We start from the raw sequence: 16,059 nt of genomic DNA, 5'->3' as shown, positions 1-16,059 counted from the left end.
TTTAAAAATAAAAATTAGGGGGAAAACAATCGAAAATAAACCTCAATAACAGATATGTAATATGAGAATAGGGTGAGAATCCAGAAAAAAAATTAAAAGCACCAAAGTGCGTAAACAATTTAAACTCAATAAATAAAATATTAACAGAATTACAAATTTTAATATAATTAATAAGTGATAGTTTATATAAAATATTGAAAATATTGATAAAATAGGATTAATAACTAGCTAAAATAAAAATAACTAAGTATTAAAATTAGATAAATTAAATAAATTAAGTAAATTACATAAATATGTAAATTCGTGAAATAATTAAATTAAATTAAATATTACACATTAACCTGATAATAATAATAACATGGTAATGTTATTGGTAATGTTATTGTATCGTAGAGTATTGTGTAGTTTAAAAACGATTGAAAAGAGTTTTACAACATTTGATAAAAAATATGACAAATGTTATAATGTGTTACCCTTCACTCAGAATGAAAAGATTCTAATAAACAACGCAATAATTAGCTTAGCAAATGACTGTAAATTAAGTAATTTGGGGCAAAATCTTGGGATTCCGCTGTTTTTTATTAAAAATTCAGACTTTAGGAATAGTTTAATATCTTACTGGGATAAATCAAACGAATTTAAGTCCTTTTTAAGGCAAAATTTAACTGTACTAAAGGATAGCAATTTAGACGAAGATTTATCCCTCAAATTTGTCAAATTTATAGAAACTTTTATCAAGGATAATCTCCCAAATATTTTCATCACCTTAAATAATCTCAAACATTTCTCCGTAATCCAATTAATTTTTTTATTTTATCTTTTTAGTTTTGTGTTTTATAGTTTTTTAGGATTTTTCTAGAATTTCACATTTATACCATAATTACAATAACGTAACGAATAATACATCCGCTCCTAATGGTATCAATGTTAGTAGCTGTAGGAATGTGTATTTACACGTTGGACCTCCAAATAGTGGGAAAACACATGATGCTATAAAAGCGCTTTTGTCTAGCAGTTCTGGTGTTTATTGTGCTCCTTTACGGTTACTCGCTTGGGAAATGTTTAACACAATTAACAATTCTGGCATTAAATGTGCTCTTTTAACTGGTCAAGAAGTTGTAGATAATGGTGAGGTATCAATTTTAATTCTTCCTATCCATTCTCGGATTCTATATTTATTTAATTATTATATGCTATTAATTAGAATATCATTAATTAATCCATAAAGTTAGTTAGATAACACTTTAGATAATGTTTTAGTCTCATGTGTCATGTACCGTTGAGATGATACCATTTGAAAGAAGGTTTGAAGTGGCAGTTTTGGACGAAATGCAAATGATCGGTGACTTGACAAGAGGATACTCTTGGACCAAAGCCTTTCTATCACTCAATGTACAGATTCTTTATTTACATTTTACACTTATAAAGATATTTACTGATGAAGATTGAATATAATGATTTAGGTGCCTGAATTGCACATTTGCGGAAGTAAATCCTGCATTTCTATTACAGCTAATCTCGCCAATATCCGAGGAGATAAAGTAACTATTATACTATCTCAGCTAGAATTATTAGTATTATAAGTAGTATTGATGAGTAATTGGTGTAGTTGGAGGTGTTTGAGCATGAACGTTTGGGCAATTTGAAGGTTATGGATAAAACTATTGGACTTGATGAACTGGAACCAGGTGACTGCGTAGTCTGTTTCTCACGCTTTGATGCGTTTACCATACGCAATAACATAGAATCTATGAATTACACATGGAATAATATGGTATCTTGTTAATTATTGTATAAGTAATGTGAGATACACACATTTGTATAGAAGGAAGAATGTGTAACAAGTATTGTGTATGGACTATTGCCGCCAGAAACAAGATATGAACAAATAGAAAGATTTAATAAAGGAGTAACAAAGGTGTTGATAGCTTCAGATGTGATTGGAATGGGAGTTAACGCGTCAATTAGACGTTTGATTTTCTATAGATTAACAAAGTTTGACGGAAATCTTTTAAGACCTTTGACTGTGTCTGAAGTGCATCAAATTGCAGGTCGAGCTGGTAGGTTTGGAATTATTCCCGAGGGATTCGTTTCCTGTGTCAGGGAACAGGATTTAAAAACTTTGAGAGAATTGATGAATAAGGAAGTGAGTCAAATTGATAAGGCAGTGATTTCACCACCACTCGATACCATTGGAGCCTTTTACACAACACTTAAACAGTTCACGGGAGAACAACATTCATTAATCAATACGATTCAATTGTACCTAGTTATATTTAGTAATACTTAGTTACTCCTGAAAGGGACTTAGTCATAATTAGTAAAGTGATATTTTATGGATTTTAACTTATTAGTGTATATAGTAACGTATGAGTGTAGGATTGGTTCGATTGGGAGGGTCGGCGAGCGTTTTCAGATGTGTGATTTTGCTCAAATCAACTCAGTTTCAAAGTGTTTAGAAGGAATAAACCTGCCATTTGAAATCTTGAAAGAGTATTTAATGGTGCCGATGGGATCAACACTGGTTTCACTCATCGTTAGGGCGTTTGCTGCAAGCCACTCATTACTCAATTCAGTTAAAATCTCAAACATTATACAGCCGGAATTTTTATCAAATAACACGAATTCCAATGAATCATCAGATAGCAATGACTTGTCAGATGACAGTTTGGATAATCTTTGTAAAAACACCCAGATAAAGCGTTTAGAAATACTTTACGAGGTGAAAGTCTAATAGTATAAATTGTATAGGTTTTGGACATTTACACTTGGTTGTCTAACAAGTTTCCGTTGGTTTACGTGGACAAAATCGCTGTAAAAGAGTTGAAAAGCAGGGTAGCAAAGACACTCTCTAAATTAGTTCGCGAACCAAACGAAGTTGTGCAAGAAGACGAAAATGATTTAAACATAGTTAAGAATATTCTAAGGCCTGAGTTCAACAATTAATACTCTAAGATATACTATATAGTATGTATAAAATTAGGAGGGTGGTGCTATACCATCCTCGTCGGGTAAAGGCGGTTGACCTTGATCAGGCATTGGTGGCTGTGTTTGGTCAGGTAAAGGTGGTTGTAATTGATCTGGCATAGGTGGTTGAGTTTGTGATAATTCCACAGGTTGCATGGACTGTGCGTATTGCATATATTGATACCCATTAGGCTGTGCATACCCGTTTGGTTGAGTGTATCCATTTGACTGAATGTATGGATTCGGTTGTGCATAAGGATTGGGTTGTACATATGGTTGAGTTTGTGTCTGAGGGTTTGCATAGTATTGTTGCATCTGGTTATAGTACTGTTGATACTGTAAGGTTTGATATTGTTGTTGGTAGTAGGCCATTTGATACTGTTGGTATCTCTGAGCACTATCCGCGTCTTGTTGAACTCCTACCACTGATTTTACCTCCTACAAATTTATATAATATTGTAAATATATTAATGGTATAATTAGTAGTATAGAGTGTGGATAAGTGAATATCAGTTACAGGTTGTATGTTATTTGTATCTTGATATTGTTGTAAGACTAAATGTGAAACGTTAACGCCTTTTGCTAATTTACAATCGCTTGTTATATGTCCCATGTCACCGCATATTGCACATTTCTATAACATTATATCAACTAATTCACAATGTTTAACTAATAATAAAATTAATTAACTGAGTAGTAAATAATATCCTGTATGAAGTAGTGAAGGTACAATTTCAACTCTTGGAACAGAAGGCGCAGGCATATCTTGGCATTCATGGGCTCTGTGGCCTGAAGCGCCACAGATACTGCACCTTGCGATATCAACAATGCCAAGTGCAACGCCGTTAACCAGGGCTAATTGTTCAAGGCCAAGTCGCTTAAACTCCTCGTGTTTGGGGTGGAAAGGGTCTAGGAGCGGCTCAATAAGTTCAACAGCCTTTTGTACACACTCCTCGCGGTCTGCGGTGATGTGAACGTGCATGGGCATTGCAGCGTCCTCATCAGTCTGGTGGTCTCTGTTCTTCCCGTCCTTCACTGTTCCACGACCCCTCAGGCTTATCTGGGCGCCACTCTCTGCCTCCAAGCGTTTGTGATTACAGCCTCGGGGACCAATCACCAAACCCATAAAGTTGTACTCTGGATACTAAAACATAAATTAATCCCATAAAAGTAATATAGTCAAATCAAAATTTAAAATAAAATATAAATTAGTTAAATAGTTGTGAATTTGTGTAAAAAAATACTTTGTCTAGTGGTATGATGATTTTCCTGACTTTTTTGAGTGGTTTGTAGTCGGCTGAGGCGACAAATCCAGGTAAATTCTTCAGCAGAAACTCAACCAGTCTATTGTACTCCTCGTTCATTGAGTTCTTTACCCTAACGTCACGCGTGTTAACTCTACTGCCGTTCTTGTCGTAGACTGGTGGAGGGGAAGGTGGTCGAATTTCAGCGTCTACGAACTCGAGCTCTCCCGAAGTAATCTTGCGAGCAAGTTCGTCGTGGCGTTGCTCCCTAAGGAACTGGTCAATTTGAGCAGGGGTTAGTCCTGGTGGAAGGTCAACATAGGGAGGTGGTAAAAAGGGTTTATCCTCCTCTGCGCCCCAACGACAGCCGAGTTCCTCGTCAGAAACGTTATATGCCCTGTTGGATAGCATTTTCAACTCATTTAAGAATGATTTTGTGGAATTGTGAATAATCAACGATTTCCCATCATCAATTCTTCCCCAACGAGTAAATTTGCGCTTCTCACTTTTTACAGTTGTTGACATTTTTACTACTAGATAAAGTATTAAATGTGATGTGGTTGAGAAATTTAAAAATAGTTTAAAAATTAAAATATTTATAAAATATAAAACAATACAATGATGTATAAAATAGTTTAATAAATATAAAATAGTTTATTGAATATAAAAATGAATAATAAAAGTAATGTTATTGGGGATTGGATGGAAGAAATTTCATACAATTTTATAGAATTCTAAAAAATAAATTCAATGTTTAAACATCAAATAATTACATAAAATTAAAGTATTAGTTAAATAAATTTATTATTATTACCTAATTAGTGGAGATAAAACTAATATTATTGAGTAATAATTGACTTCTACATTAAAGTAATATTATATACACATTATATATAGTATATAACATGTGTTGTGGGTAATAATGGAGTACAATTAGAGGTTAGATTGAGTATAGTTGAGTGCCTATTGGTGTTAGAGGAAGATTATATAAAAGGTAATAATGAATAGAAGATTGGTGGAATTTTTAAAAAAATAATCTTAAATAAATTTGTTATTAGTTAATAAATTGAATTTAGAAGAATTCGGTTGAATTCGTTTAAAAAGTGTAAAAAGGGGTGTAATGTTATAAAGTGGGAAAAATGTAAAGTTTGAGAAGATTATTAAAAGTTTTATGTGAATTTTGTCGTTTTCATTATTGGAGATTTTAATTTTTAATTTATTTTTAAATAAAAATCTGCTTAATTACTACATAACTTTTATAATTGTTTCTCTGCTATCGTCTTTAACCGGTTAATTTATCCGCATACCTTTCAACCGTTTCAATGATTTTGGATAATGTTTTATCGCCTCTGTACGGGCTAAAAGTTGGAGATTGATGCCTATCCTCTATATATATTTAAAAGTTAATCAGTCTATGCCGAATCGCTGAAGTCCGTGTTCCGCCCATTTCATACCAAAGAATGGTGCAATCGCACACACAAAAATTGCACGATATCGTCCCGTAGGTATGGAATCCCAGTCACCTCCCAATTTTCTACATAATTCACTAATCGCCCAAGGCATTAGTCAAAGCAATTCCGATCCCAGCCGTTATAGTACTCACTCTAATGAAGATTTTGATTACAATAATGTAAATAATGTAAAAAATTCTGAAAATGTCGATAAAGAGGTTAAATCAACCCGATTTCACCCAAAACAATATCAAAATAGAAATACAATAAAACATATTAAATTTGATAAAACCAATTCTATCAATAATTTAACATGGCCCAGTAATAAAATAGGATCAACCAAAGATAATAAAGGATTAAGTGATTGTAATATAAGATTAAGCGAAGATGATGTAGGATCAAGTGAAGATGATATAAGATTAACCAATTGTAAAATAAAATTGTGTAGAAATATATTAGAATATAAAATTCTCGAAAAAAATAGTGAAAAAAACAGTGAAAAAAGCGAGTTTGATAGTGAAACTCAAAACTTTAAAAATAAATATACCAGAATCAGAACGAAATTAAGTAGATTTAATGACAAGATTTGGAAAAGGAGTAAAATATTTAGATGTGTATTATTATGGATTATAATAAGTATAATTTTGGGTGTTTTTATTCCTATAAATAGTGATTTGGAGATTGAGAGTTTCGAATTAAGCAAATTAAAAGTAAAATCTAAAATCAAGCCAGTATTTGTATCATTTGCAAAGGCGTCAGTTGATGATAAGGTATATTCAAGTTACGCAGATATGACGCTTGGAACTGAGCTAAAGGTGCCTTCTGGCACTGAGTTGAGTAATGTGGAGGAGGTGTCACTGCTAGTGTTAGACGTTGAAGGTTTAGCATATAGAACAACGTTGTCTAAGAAGCTAGTTTGGGCTACAAGACTAACTGAGGATCTGCTTCGAGTGAAGAAACCAGTTCGAACAAAACAACAAAAGGACCAAATGTGCTCTCTAGAAGATATCGCGCCTAATAACTTAAACAAAACGAAGATCATGACATATCAGATTTTTTCAAATTCGACCTATTCAGGGAAAGTAAAATCTGAAACTGAAGCAAAAACTAATAATAGAGAAAACTATAATAGAAATAATAATAGAGAAAACTATAATAGAAATAATAATGTGATCAATAAATTGAAGGCGCATTTGGTGCCGAGTTATGATGGTTACGTGTATTATGTAGACGATTATAACACGAAGTTGTTGCAAGTGCATGTGAAAGATATTGTGAATTACACACCGTTTTATACACCATTGCTAGAAGGAGTGTATCTAGAGGGTTCAAGAAAGTCATTGGTAATCGCATTGGATCAGGAAACTGGCACGTATATCACAAGACATGACCGTGAAAACGATACGAAACAGCCTTTCTCGTTAAATTACTTGCCCAACTACTCAGAAGGAGGTAGAGACCAGCTGCACATCGGAGTCACAAACTGGTCAGTGAAAGCCTTCACAGAGAAGGACCACGAACACATTTGGGAATTTGAATGGCTTGAAATCGGTTCTGTACAAAATCAGTCAAATCAACCACTCCTAAACACACTAAAACAATCGATCAAAATCGCAAACAACCGTCTGATAATCAATTCCAATAATACTAATGCTGATAATATCAATTATAATACTGGTGGTATGAAAAATAATATGGTTGGTGATAAATTGGATGGAGGATTAACGTTTCCATTTCCAATAACGGCAGTGTATTATATATACAAGAGTAATCGTAGTGGTATATATACGTTGGAGTTGTTGCAAAGAGTGCATATTCCACCGCCGCCAAACTTCCTCTACAATCAAACTAACTCACTCCTAACCGCGTCAAACAAACTCACACACAACTCTCTATATATTAGTAATAATAATATTACACTGTTCGACAAAGGAATAAAGAGCATTCATAATGATAAGAGTATTAAGAATATTCCCAATGATAAAAATGTCAAGGATACACAGATGTATAAAAGAGGTGTGTATGAAAGTGGTACGTGTGAAGGTGGGATCGAAAATGGGATAATAGAAATAGGATCATCAATAATAAATAGTAGTAAGTTTAAACGTAACGGAGTAGGTTGCTTTGGAAGACTAGATAAGACAACAGATTTTGTGTTAAGATGGTGGTGGCTGTTAATTTCGTGGGTTTTGGCCATGATTTTTACACCGATCTTTTGGCTTTACCGCAGAATTAAGAATTCAAGGTCTAAGATACCAAGCGAGTTGGTGACAGATTGGGCAGGCTCTAGAACTGATTTGTCAGACTCGAAAAGTGAATTGTACGACTCCTCAGACGAGTCAAACCCAGATCCAAACCCGGAAACTCTGCACCAAAGATTCAGAGATGAAGATTATCTAGACGTCTCAATAGAACGTAAGCTGTCAATTGACAAATACTCAATTGATGAAAAGCTTTCGGACGATGAGAATTTGAACCACATTCGAAGAGTGAGAAGTGAAGGAAATCTTGAGCTTTCATCAATTAATGATGATTTCTCAGTCTCAGTTTGGATGGAAGAACGTAGTCTTCTAGATGTAATCACGGATAATAGGTTAGAATTCACCAAGAAAATTAATCAACTCAAGTCACAAATACTGCCAATACAAGAATCCACCAATATTAATACAAATACCCACACCACTGCAACAAATAACACTAATGCCCCTAACACTAATAATACCACTACGAAGGTTAACACGAATAAAGTTAATACTATTACCAAAGTTAATGCTAGTGAATCGAATAATAATGAAGCCAATAAAGTTGATTATAAAGATAATTTGTTGATGCGTGAAAATACAGTAGGAAGTTCAGTGTCAAAGGAAGAAGAAATGTCATTGAGTGTGATTCCGCGTAATAGCGTTTTGAGTAAATTTCTCGAGAATGGCCGTTTTCTGAGAACATTCGAGTGTATCAAGATGCTTGGAAAGGGTGGATTTGGGTCAGTTTACAGAGCAAGACATAAGCTGGAGCCTGGAAATCCAGTTTACGCAGTAAAGTTCGTTCTTTTAAAGCTAAAGTCCAGTGAGGATTTAAGCTCCAGAAGGTACTTTAGAGAAGTGGCTGCAAACAGAGATATTTATAGCAAACACGTAGTGAGGTACTACACCTGGTGGTGCGAAGAACCTCACTTTCTGCCACTCGCACAAATGTCAAACCCGCTCCAAATGGCTGCAATTGATAACCTACGCTTTCTGATACAAAATGATATACTTAGGTCGGATATTTTCAGTTCAGGCTCTGACTCGACTCTAAAAAACGGAATGTACAACAACTACATAAAGGAGTACAGAGATATTATTTATCAGTATATTCAAAACCCTCAACAGGAAGATTTCGTACCCTCGTTTTCACAAATTGCCCAAATGAACAAAAATAAACATAAACAGTAACATTTTTATATAAAATTATTTTAAATTATTTATTTAGCCTAATTTTAAATTTATGAAAAGTTAAGTGAAATTGTGTAATGATTGAGTAGGTTTATGAGTAGTTATAATGCGAATAGAGAAGGATATGTTGTTATGTATACTGAAGATAGTAACATTCAGTTTAAGGACACCAACAATACAATGCCGAATACGAGTGGTGTGAGGAATAGCGTAAACTTCGACTTGGACAACGTGAGACGTGATCGCAAGCTTTCAATCATAAACGAATATGAAGGCCACAACAAAATTAGTGATAATAAACAATATCAAGTTGTCCTCCTCATACTAATGGAAATGTGCAACGGACTGACACTAAGACAATGGCTTGACAAGTACTAAATTACATTCAAACGATTTCTGCTAAGACCTTTATTTACACAATTTACATAGTTATAACCAATTATCACATATGAATGTTATATTAGTGTAGCATTGTAAAATCTGTATCAGGGCTGACCGGAACGTGACGGAAAATGACATGACCAAGAGAATAGAGTTTACATTGTTTAAGCAAATAATAAAGGGGCTTCGAGACATCCATAGGAACTGCTTCATTCACCGAGACCTGAAGCCTGAAAACATTTTCGTAGACGATCGCAATAACCTCAAAATTGGAGACCTCGGACTCGTTGGCTTCATTCAGGAAAATCACTCGAACTCATTTCAACCCATCAAAACTGCACAACAACACCTTCTCTCTGATGTATCTCAAATTTGTTTACATAATTTTTATAGGCAACACAAGTGAGTGTGAGAGGACAAGTGATAGGAACGCCAGGCTATACAGCACCTGAAGGAGGCGGAAATTGCACGGAGAAGGTTGACATATACTCGGCTGCTCTGATACTGTTGGAGTTGTTGTGCCCGCGCTTCAGCACCGTTATGGAGCGTCTGGAGACGCTGGAAAAATTCAGGAAGACCCACGAAGCGCCGGCCTTCATAAAAATCAAGTACAAACCGTGGTACGACCTGATGGTCCAAATGGCAGACAATAACCCAGAAAACAGGCCCTCAGCAGACCAAGTGTACACACAGCTCAAAGTTATACTAAACTCAAATTTTTCATAATATACTAGAATAAATATAAAATATAAATTAATAAAAATTAATATTATGAGTAATGGTTTAAATAAAAATATTAAATTCTAATTTGAATTTATTTCAGTAAAAATTGTAATGAGTTTGTGATTTTCACAATTAACTTAGAATTAATTAAACCTTAGACTTAGAAATTCTTTGAAATATAAATGGGTACAAGTTAAATAAAAACTTTAAAAACTAAAATTGATTATATGCCAACAGATTCATGAATCAGCCCCTAGCAACGGGACTCGGTCTTATCTAGTACAAAGCGACCGAGACCATCATCCGTGAAATAGTATTTATTAATTCCGTTTTTGAAATGAAAATCTACAATGTTGTCCATTAAGTCAATTGATATGTCAAGAGGGTATTTTTGAAACATCTTCCTCTTCCATATAACCTTATCCCCGTAATTAATCTGAGAACAGTTGCAATAAAAATAAATTACGATTTTGCTCTCATCGGAATAAAAAAATGTGTCAAAAATGTCAAATTGGTTCTTTTTGTCGTCGAAGAACCTCAGTTTTGATAAATCACGGCTGTGAACTGTTGCATCCTGCCAAGTCTCACTAAATGACTTGGAAAGTACAGTGTAATCGATGTTGTTGTAAATTAAAAGGATTTTACTTGTTAGATATTCAGAATAGATGATCTTGACTGCATATTCACTCGTGTCCTTTGCCTTCCAAACAACCTCATTATTGAGCTTGAAAGAACAAATTCCCAATCCACGGTTTGCTTCATAAATTTTATTAAAAGGTTCACGATACACTATATTTTCTGTTGTCATCTCAATATCTCCGTCCACCTCTACAGGTTTCAACTGTAAAACGTTCTTGACAATGTTATAGTTGATAAAAACTACAACCTTCTTACAGTTTTTAAGCAGAAGTGACATATGTTGGTATTTCAAACTCACTAACAAAGCTTGTGGTAATTCATCATGTGAATTTGCTAACTTCCATACCGTATGAGTACCATACTTGATCTTAGAACATTTGAAATTCAAATTAATTATGAAATCTGATGAAATCAAACTATGTGATAGTTCAGGCTCAGTTACTTCGTTTCCAGATTCGTCAAATAACCTTATTTTACTAATGTACAGACAATCCTCAGTTATTTCTCTCCAGCCATGGCCGTTTCTGGAGTTATGAAACACTTCGTAGTCTCCATTAAGCAACTTAATTACGACGTATTTCTTGTACGAAGATGATATAAATGCTTTGGTTGCGTATTCACTCTCATCTCGTGCAGTCCACACATCTTCAGTTCCATCAATTATTTTAGATATTCCATAGCCTTCCTTGGATGTATATTTCCCGTTCTCTAGTACTCCATTAAAATCGAAAAAGGGTAAAAACAGTTCAAATAGCCTTTTCAGGCCAGTACTTTTTGATTTGAGAGTCAGTATGTCCAAGTCAAGTGGTTTGAGCATATTTCAAAATAATGAATTGTTTTTTGATTTTTTTGATATTTTCAAGATTTTTATTATTATTTTTCTTTAAATTATTATGTGATAAATTATAAAATACTTAGTAATGTCTAGATCTGATAATGAATTTATAGATCAACCACAAATCATTATCTAGATCTTCTTAATTAGGTAAAAATCGTAATTCCTTAAGTCTTATTAACCTTAATTCATTAGAATTCAACATTAATTTTATCTATATAATTAATATATGTATATGGTCTATTTATTATATTATTTGTAGAATGATTTTATACGGACTACAAGTTTGTTGATCTCAACGACTCCAGATAACCGGCTCCCATACGTTCTATCCAACCCGGTAGACCAGTCGTCGTCTAATTGTTCCATCAATCTTAATAATTATGTGTTTAATATATAAAAATTTTTTATCATTTTTATTATTTTATTTAATTAATATTTGATTTTGGTTACATACTTTTTTTAATGATTTCTGTCAGAATTACATCAAAGTTAGACGTAATGAGATAAAATAACTCTGATATGTAAATGAGTTTTTTATAATTTCCCAGATAATATATAAGTTAATTCCTCGGATGTTTGTCCCATGTGATAGTTAATGTATGGTCTGTAGAATATAGAACTCTCTGATAAAGCATGCATAAGGGCAAACAACTGTTCATCCAAACGAGCATTGGGATTCAACCCCAATAAACTATTGAATTTTTTCATCTTTTCTTCAGATTCATTGTTAAAAAGTTCAAAACCTTCAATAGTTTTATTGATACTCTCAGAAAAGAGTTTTATAGGCATCTTCGATGTAGTGAGTTCTTGGGTAAGATGTCTAATTTGCTCAATTAAATCAATAATGGTCATTGGTTTATGTTCCAGGAATTTTGGTCCAGAAATTTTAAAGGAATAACTATCAATTTTGGTGCTTCTGTAAAAAAAACAAACTGAATTTGTTGTTAAATCAATACATAATTTCAGTGGATATTCGCCACAACTTTCTCTTTCCCAAAACTTTTCCTCTTTGTAAGTAATATGATCGCAGTTGAAATCAAACGTAATGCATAATTTTAGCCCAAAGAATTCAGCTGTGCATTGGAAAATGCTCAGTTTGTTATTGTTCTCATCGAAAAACTTAAGTTGGTAAAAATCAAAACTATTAAGAGTGACATCTTCCCAATCGTTTCCGTGTGATTTGGAAAGTAAAGTGAATTTGTCATACCTTATAATCAATATCGATCTGTTCATGTTGTAACATACAGAAGATATAATTGCAGATGCATATTCACTCGTATCCTTTGCTTTCCAAACAATTTCATTGTTCAGCTTGAATGAACGGATGCAATAGTTACTGTTGGCTTCATAAATTTTGTGCAGATCACCGTTATATGTTATTTGTGTTATCGATCTCTCAATATTTCCGTCCACATCTGCAGGGGACAACCACTTAAAGTTGTTGATAAAATGCCTCATAACAATTTCAGTTTTCTTGTCATTTTTGAACAAAAGTAAAATTGACTGGTATTTTAGACTGATTGTTAAAGCTTCTGGGAATTCTTGTGGATCTTCTAACTTCCATACTGTATGAGTATCATACTTGATCTCAGAACATTTGAAATTAAATGTAATTATGAAATCTGTTGAGATTAAACCATAGCTAAATTCCTGCTCAGTTACTTCGTTTCCTGACTCATCCAACAATTTTAGCTTGAGAAGATCTGGAAGTCTGTAGGTAATCTTTACCCAACCCAAACCATCTTTACGGTTACGAATTATTTTAAAATTGCCATTAAAAAGCTGAATTACAATGTAATCTATTGCTGAACAAGATATAAATACTCTTTTCATGTAATCGGATGAGGTTACTGCTCGGAGAATTAAATTTCTACCCCGCATTAATTTAGCTATTGCGAACCCCTCCTCGCATGTGTAACTCCCATGATCTCCTAGTTTATAACCGTATGGTTTTCCTATTTCATAATAATTATGTGGTGCTGTATGAGTCGGAGTATCTGAATAAGATGGAGTTGCCTGGCCAGTTGTAATATCTAATTCTATTAACTTAAAAGGGAATCGAACCATCCGATTGTTTTGGTTATGTGAAGCTTTCAGGTAGTCCATAGTTAATGTCTTTAAATTATTATCTGATAAATTATAAAATACTTAGTAATGTCTAGATCTGATAATGAATTTATAGATCAACCACAAATCATTATCTAGATCTTCCTAATTAGGTAAAAATCGTAATTCCTTAAGGCTTATTAACCTTAATTGATTAGAATTCAACATTAATTTTATCTATATAATTAATATATGTATATGGTCTATTTATTATATTATTTGTAGAATGATTTTATACGGACTACAAGTTTGTTGATCTCAACGACTCCAGATAACCGGCTCCCATACGTTCTATCCAACCCGGTAGACCAGTCGTCGTCTAATTGTTCCATCAATCTTAATAATTATGTGTTTAATATATAAAAATTTTTTATCATTTTTATTATTTTATTTAATTAATATTTGATTTTGGTTACATACTTTTTTTAATGATTTCTGTCAGAATTACATCAAAGTTAGACGTAATGAGATAAAATAACTCTGATATGTAAATGAGTTTTTTATAATTTCCCAGATAATATATAAGTTAATTCCTCGGATGTTTGTCCCATGTGATAGTTAATGTATGGTCTGTAGAATATAGAACTCTCTGATAAAGCATGCATAAGGGCAAACAACTGTTCATCCAAACGAGCATTGGGATTCAACCCCAATAAACTATTGAATTTTTTCATCTTTTCTTCAGATTCATTGTTAAAAAGTTCAAAACCTTCAATAGTTTTATTGATACTCTCAGAAAAGAGTTTTATAGGCATCTTCGATGTAGTGAGTTCTTGGGTAAGATGTCTAATTTGCTCAATTAAATCAATAATGGTCATTGGTTTATGTTCCAGGAATTTTGGTCCAGAAATTTTAAAGGAATAACTATCAATTTTGGTGCTTCTGTAAAAAAAACAAACTGAATTTGTTGTTAAATCAATACATAATTTCAGTGGATATTCGCCACAACTTTCTCTTTCCCAAAACTTTTCCTCTTTGTAAGTAATATGATCGCAGTTGAAATCAAACGTAATGCATAATTTTAGCCCAAAGAATTCAGCTGTGCATTGGAAAATGCTCAGTTTGTTATTGTTCTCATCGAAAAACTTAAGTTGGTAAAAATCAAAACTATTAAGAGTGACATCTTCCCAATCGTTTCCGTGTGATTTGGAAAGTAAAGTGAATTTGTCATACCTTATAATCAATATCGATCTGTTCATGTTGTAACATACAGAAGATATAATTGCAGATGCATATTCACTCGTATCCTTTGCTTTCCAAACAATTTCATTGTTCAGCTTGAATGAACGGATGCAATAGTTACTGTTGGCTTCATAAATTTTGTGCAGATCACCGTTATATGTTATTTGTGTTATCGATCTCTCAATATTTCCGTCCACATCTGCAGGGGACAACCACTTAAAGTTGTTGATAAAATGCCTCATAACAATTTCAGTTTTCTTGTCATTTTTGAACAAAAGTAAAATTGACTGGTATTTTAGACTGATTGTTAAAGCTTCTGGGAATTCTTGTGAATCTTCTAACTTCCATACTGTATGAGTATCATACTTGATCTCAGAACATTTGAAATTAAATGTAATTATGAAATCTGTTGAGATTAGACCATAGCTGAATTCAGGCTCAGTTACTTCGTTTCCAGACTCATCTAACAATTTTAGCTTGGTAAGATCTGGAAGTTTGTAGGTAATCTTTACCCAACCCAAACCATCTTTACGGTTACGAATTATTTTAAAATTGCCATTAAAAAGCTGAATTACAATGTAATCTATTGCTGAACAAGATATAAATACTCTTTTCATGTAATCGGATGAGGTTACTGCTCGGAGAATTAAATTTCTACCCCGCATTAATTTAGCTATTGCGAACCCCTCCTCGCATGTGTAACTCCCATGATCTCCTAGTTTATAACCGTATGGTTTTCCTATTTCATAATAATTATGTGGTGCTGTATGAGTCGGAGTATCTGAATAAGATGGAGTTGCCTGGCCAGTTGTAATATCTAATTCTATTAACTTAAAAGGGAATCGAACCATCCGATTGTTTTGGTTATGTGAAGCTTTCAGGTAGTCCATAGTTAATGTCTTTAAATTATTATCTGATAAATTATAAAATACTTAGTAATGTCTAGATCTGATAATGAATTTATAGATCAACCACAAATCATTATCTAGATCTTCTTAATTAGGTAAAAATCGTAATTCCTTAAGTCTTATTAACCTTAATTGATTAGAATTCAACATTAATTTTATCTATATAATTAATATATGTATATGGTC

The 16,059-nt window shown here is 33.1% G+C and overlaps 6 protein-coding genes across 6 annotated transcripts, besides 4 other annotated features; 2 read left to right on the top strand and 4 right to left on the bottom strand.

Annotated features, from left to right (window-relative positions):
* Nucleotides 1-358: 358 nt before the first annotated feature.
* Nucleotides 359-403: a sequence feature (Signal peptide predicted for TA16680 by SignalP 2.0 HMM (Signal peptide probability 0.916, signal anchor probability 0.000) with cleavage site probability 0.848 between residues 15 and 16).
* TA16680 (ATP-dependent RNA helicase, putative) lies at nt 359-3,446 on the top strand (the record flags this gene model as incomplete). The annotated part of the gene is made up of 10 exons (XM_948516.1): nt 359-790; nt 849-1,133; nt 1,261-1,392; nt 1,464-1,541; nt 1,610-1,774; nt 1,826-2,279; nt 2,355-2,722; nt 2,752-2,933; nt 2,984-3,071; nt 3,159-3,446. 10 exons carry the CDS (start codon nt 359-361, stop codon nt 3,444-3,446), a joined length of 2,472 nt encoding a protein of 823 aa, XP_953609.1.
* Nucleotides 3,447-3,652: 206 nt separating this feature from the next.
* Nucleotides 3,653-4,736, bottom strand: TA16690 (uncharacterized protein; the record flags this gene model as incomplete). Its single annotated transcript, XM_948515.1, has 2 exons — nt 3,653-4,111; nt 4,212-4,736. 2 exons carry the CDS (start codon nt 4,734-4,736, stop codon nt 3,653-3,655), a joined length of 984 nt encoding a protein of 327 aa, XP_953608.1.
* A 982-nt stretch (nt 4,737-5,718) lies between these two features.
* On the top strand, nt 5,719-10,203 carry TA16695 (serine/threonine protein kinase, putative; the record flags this gene model as incomplete). Its single annotated transcript, XM_948514.1, has 4 exons — nt 5,719-9,092; nt 9,186-9,467; nt 9,586-9,838; nt 9,871-10,203. 4 exons carry the CDS (start codon nt 5,719-5,721, stop codon nt 10,201-10,203), a joined length of 4,242 nt encoding a protein of 1,413 aa, XP_953607.1.
* Nucleotides 6,265-6,333: a sequence feature (3 probable transmembrane helices predicted for TA16695 by TMHMM2.0 at aa 183-205, 552-569 and 701-723).
* Nucleotides 7,372-7,425: a sequence feature (3 probable transmembrane helices predicted for TA16695 by TMHMM2.0 at aa 183-205, 552-569 and 701-723).
* Nucleotides 7,819-7,887: a sequence feature (3 probable transmembrane helices predicted for TA16695 by TMHMM2.0 at aa 183-205, 552-569 and 701-723).
* A 250-nt stretch (nt 10,204-10,453) lies between the features above and the next one.
* Nucleotides 10,454-11,656, bottom strand: TA16700 (SfiI-subtelomeric fragment related protein family member, putative; the record flags this gene model as incomplete). Its single annotated transcript, XM_948513.1, has 1 exon — nt 10,454-11,656. The coding sequence occupies one exon, from the start codon at nt 11,654-11,656 to the stop codon at nt 10,454-10,456; it is 1,203 nt and encodes a 400-aa protein (XP_953606.1).
* A 555-nt stretch (nt 11,657-12,211) lies between these two features.
* On the bottom strand, nt 12,212-13,783 carry TA09505 (SfiI-subtelomeric fragment related protein family member, putative; the record flags this gene model as incomplete). The annotated part of the gene is made up of 1 exon (XM_948512.1): nt 12,212-13,783. The coding sequence occupies one exon, from the start codon at nt 13,781-13,783 to the stop codon at nt 12,212-12,214; it is 1,572 nt and encodes a 523-aa protein (XP_953605.1).
* Nucleotides 13,784-14,283: 500 nt separating this feature from the next.
* TA09510 (SfiI-subtelomeric fragment related protein family member, putative) lies at nt 14,284-15,855 on the bottom strand (the record flags this gene model as incomplete). The annotated part of the gene is made up of 1 exon (XM_948511.1): nt 14,284-15,855. One exon carries the CDS (start codon nt 15,853-15,855, stop codon nt 14,284-14,286), a length of 1,572 nt encoding a protein of 523 aa, XP_953604.1.
* Between the last annotated feature and the right edge of the window lie 204 nt (nt 15,856-16,059).

Source organism: Theileria annulata, chromosome 1 (assembly GCF_000003225.4).
Source record: "Theileria annulata chromosome 1, complete sequence, *** SEQUENCING IN PROGRESS ***".
NCBI lineage: Eukaryota > Apicomplexa > Aconoidasida > Piroplasmida > Theileriidae > Theileria > Theileria annulata.
This window is presented reverse-complemented; position numbering and strand designations above follow the sequence as displayed.